At 65.2% G+C, this 1,216-nt stretch overlaps 1 protein-coding gene across 1 annotated transcript; it reads left to right on the forward strand.

Moving 5' to 3' along the window:
* On the forward strand, positions 1 to 1,095 carry LOC112120262 (beta-1,3-galactosyltransferase 2-like). Its single transcript, XM_024219285.2, has one exon. It carries the CDS (start codon positions 1 to 3, stop codon positions 1,093 to 1,095), a length of 1,095 nt encoding a protein of 364 aa, XP_024075053.2.
* The last annotated feature ends 121 nt before the right edge of the window (positions 1,096 to 1,216 follow it).

A 1,216-nucleotide genomic window follows, 5' to 3' on the forward strand; every position in this document is an offset into this window, starting at 1 on the left:
ATGAGGGCCGGCTTCCCGCACAAGCTGCTCTTTGTCTGCTTCTCCTCCTTCCTCTTCCTGCTGCTTGTCATTGTCCACCAGGACGCCCCCGGGACCCTGCAGCTGGGGCTCTTGGTCGCACCCCGGCGTGAGCCTGTCTCTGTGGAGCTGCTCCAGGGCAGCCCCGTCTTCCAGTGGCGAGGCACTGAGGAGGAGAAAGCCAGGCACTCCATGCCTGTGCCCGTGCCCAGCCGCCCGCCAGCGTCCACCAGGCACCCGCTGCAGGTCGTCTACCCCTACAGCTACCGCTTCCTCCTGAACGAGCCGGACAAGTGCCGGGAGCGGGCGCCCTTCCTGGTGCTGCTGGTGGTGACGGAGCCCAAGGACATCGAGGCGAGGAACGCCATCCGGCAGACCTGGGGCAACGAGAGTGCCGTGCCCGGCGTCTCCATGGCGCGGCTCTTCCTGACCGGGGTCCACCCGCACTACAGCGCCCCGCTGCAGCAGCTGCTGGAGGAGGAGAGCGCCCTGCATCGCGACATCATCCAGCAGGACTTCCTGGACACCTACAACAACCTGACCCTGAAGACGCTGATGGGCATGGAGTGGGTGAGCAGGCACTGCCCCAATGCCAGCTACGTGGTGAAGGCCGACAGCGACGTCTTCCTCAACGTGGGCTTCCTCGTCCGGGAGCTGCTGCAGCCTCAGCTGCCGCCCAAGAAGGACTTCATGACGGGGTACATCTACAGGAACACTGGGCCGCTGCGGAGCAAGGCGTACAAGTGGTACGTGCCCCGGGAGGTGTACCCCAACGACACCTACCCCCCGTACTGCGGCGGCCCCGCCTACGTGCTCTCTGGAGACCTCGCCAAGAAGGTGTATGGGGTGGCCCAGACCCTCCGGGTCATCAACATGGAGGACGCGTTCATGGGGATCTGTTTGCACGAGCTGGGCGTCAGCGTGACCGACAGCCCCTGGGGCCTCTTCAACATCGTCTGGCTGGAGTATGAGAAGTGCCAGTTCTCCAAGCTGGTGTTGGTGCATCACTTCGGGCCCACGGACCTGCTGAGGGTCTGGCCGGACTTCCTGGGCGGGAACAAGACGTGCCCCAGCTAGAGGGGTGGGGAAGGAGCTGGGACGTGTGCAGGACGCACGGGCAGGGACGCAGGCTGGGCATGGAGCCTTGCCCAGACTGACACCCCAGTGTGTACACACACCTGCCGCTGTGTACACCCCC

The sequence above is a fragment of the Terrapene carolina genome, unplaced genomic scaffold (assembly GCF_002925995.2).
Source record: "Terrapene carolina triunguis isolate 2854851 unplaced genomic scaffold, T_m_triunguis-2.0 Scaffold833, whole genome shotgun sequence".
Taxonomy (NCBI): domain Eukaryota; kingdom Metazoa; phylum Chordata; order Testudines; family Emydidae; genus Terrapene; species Terrapene triunguis.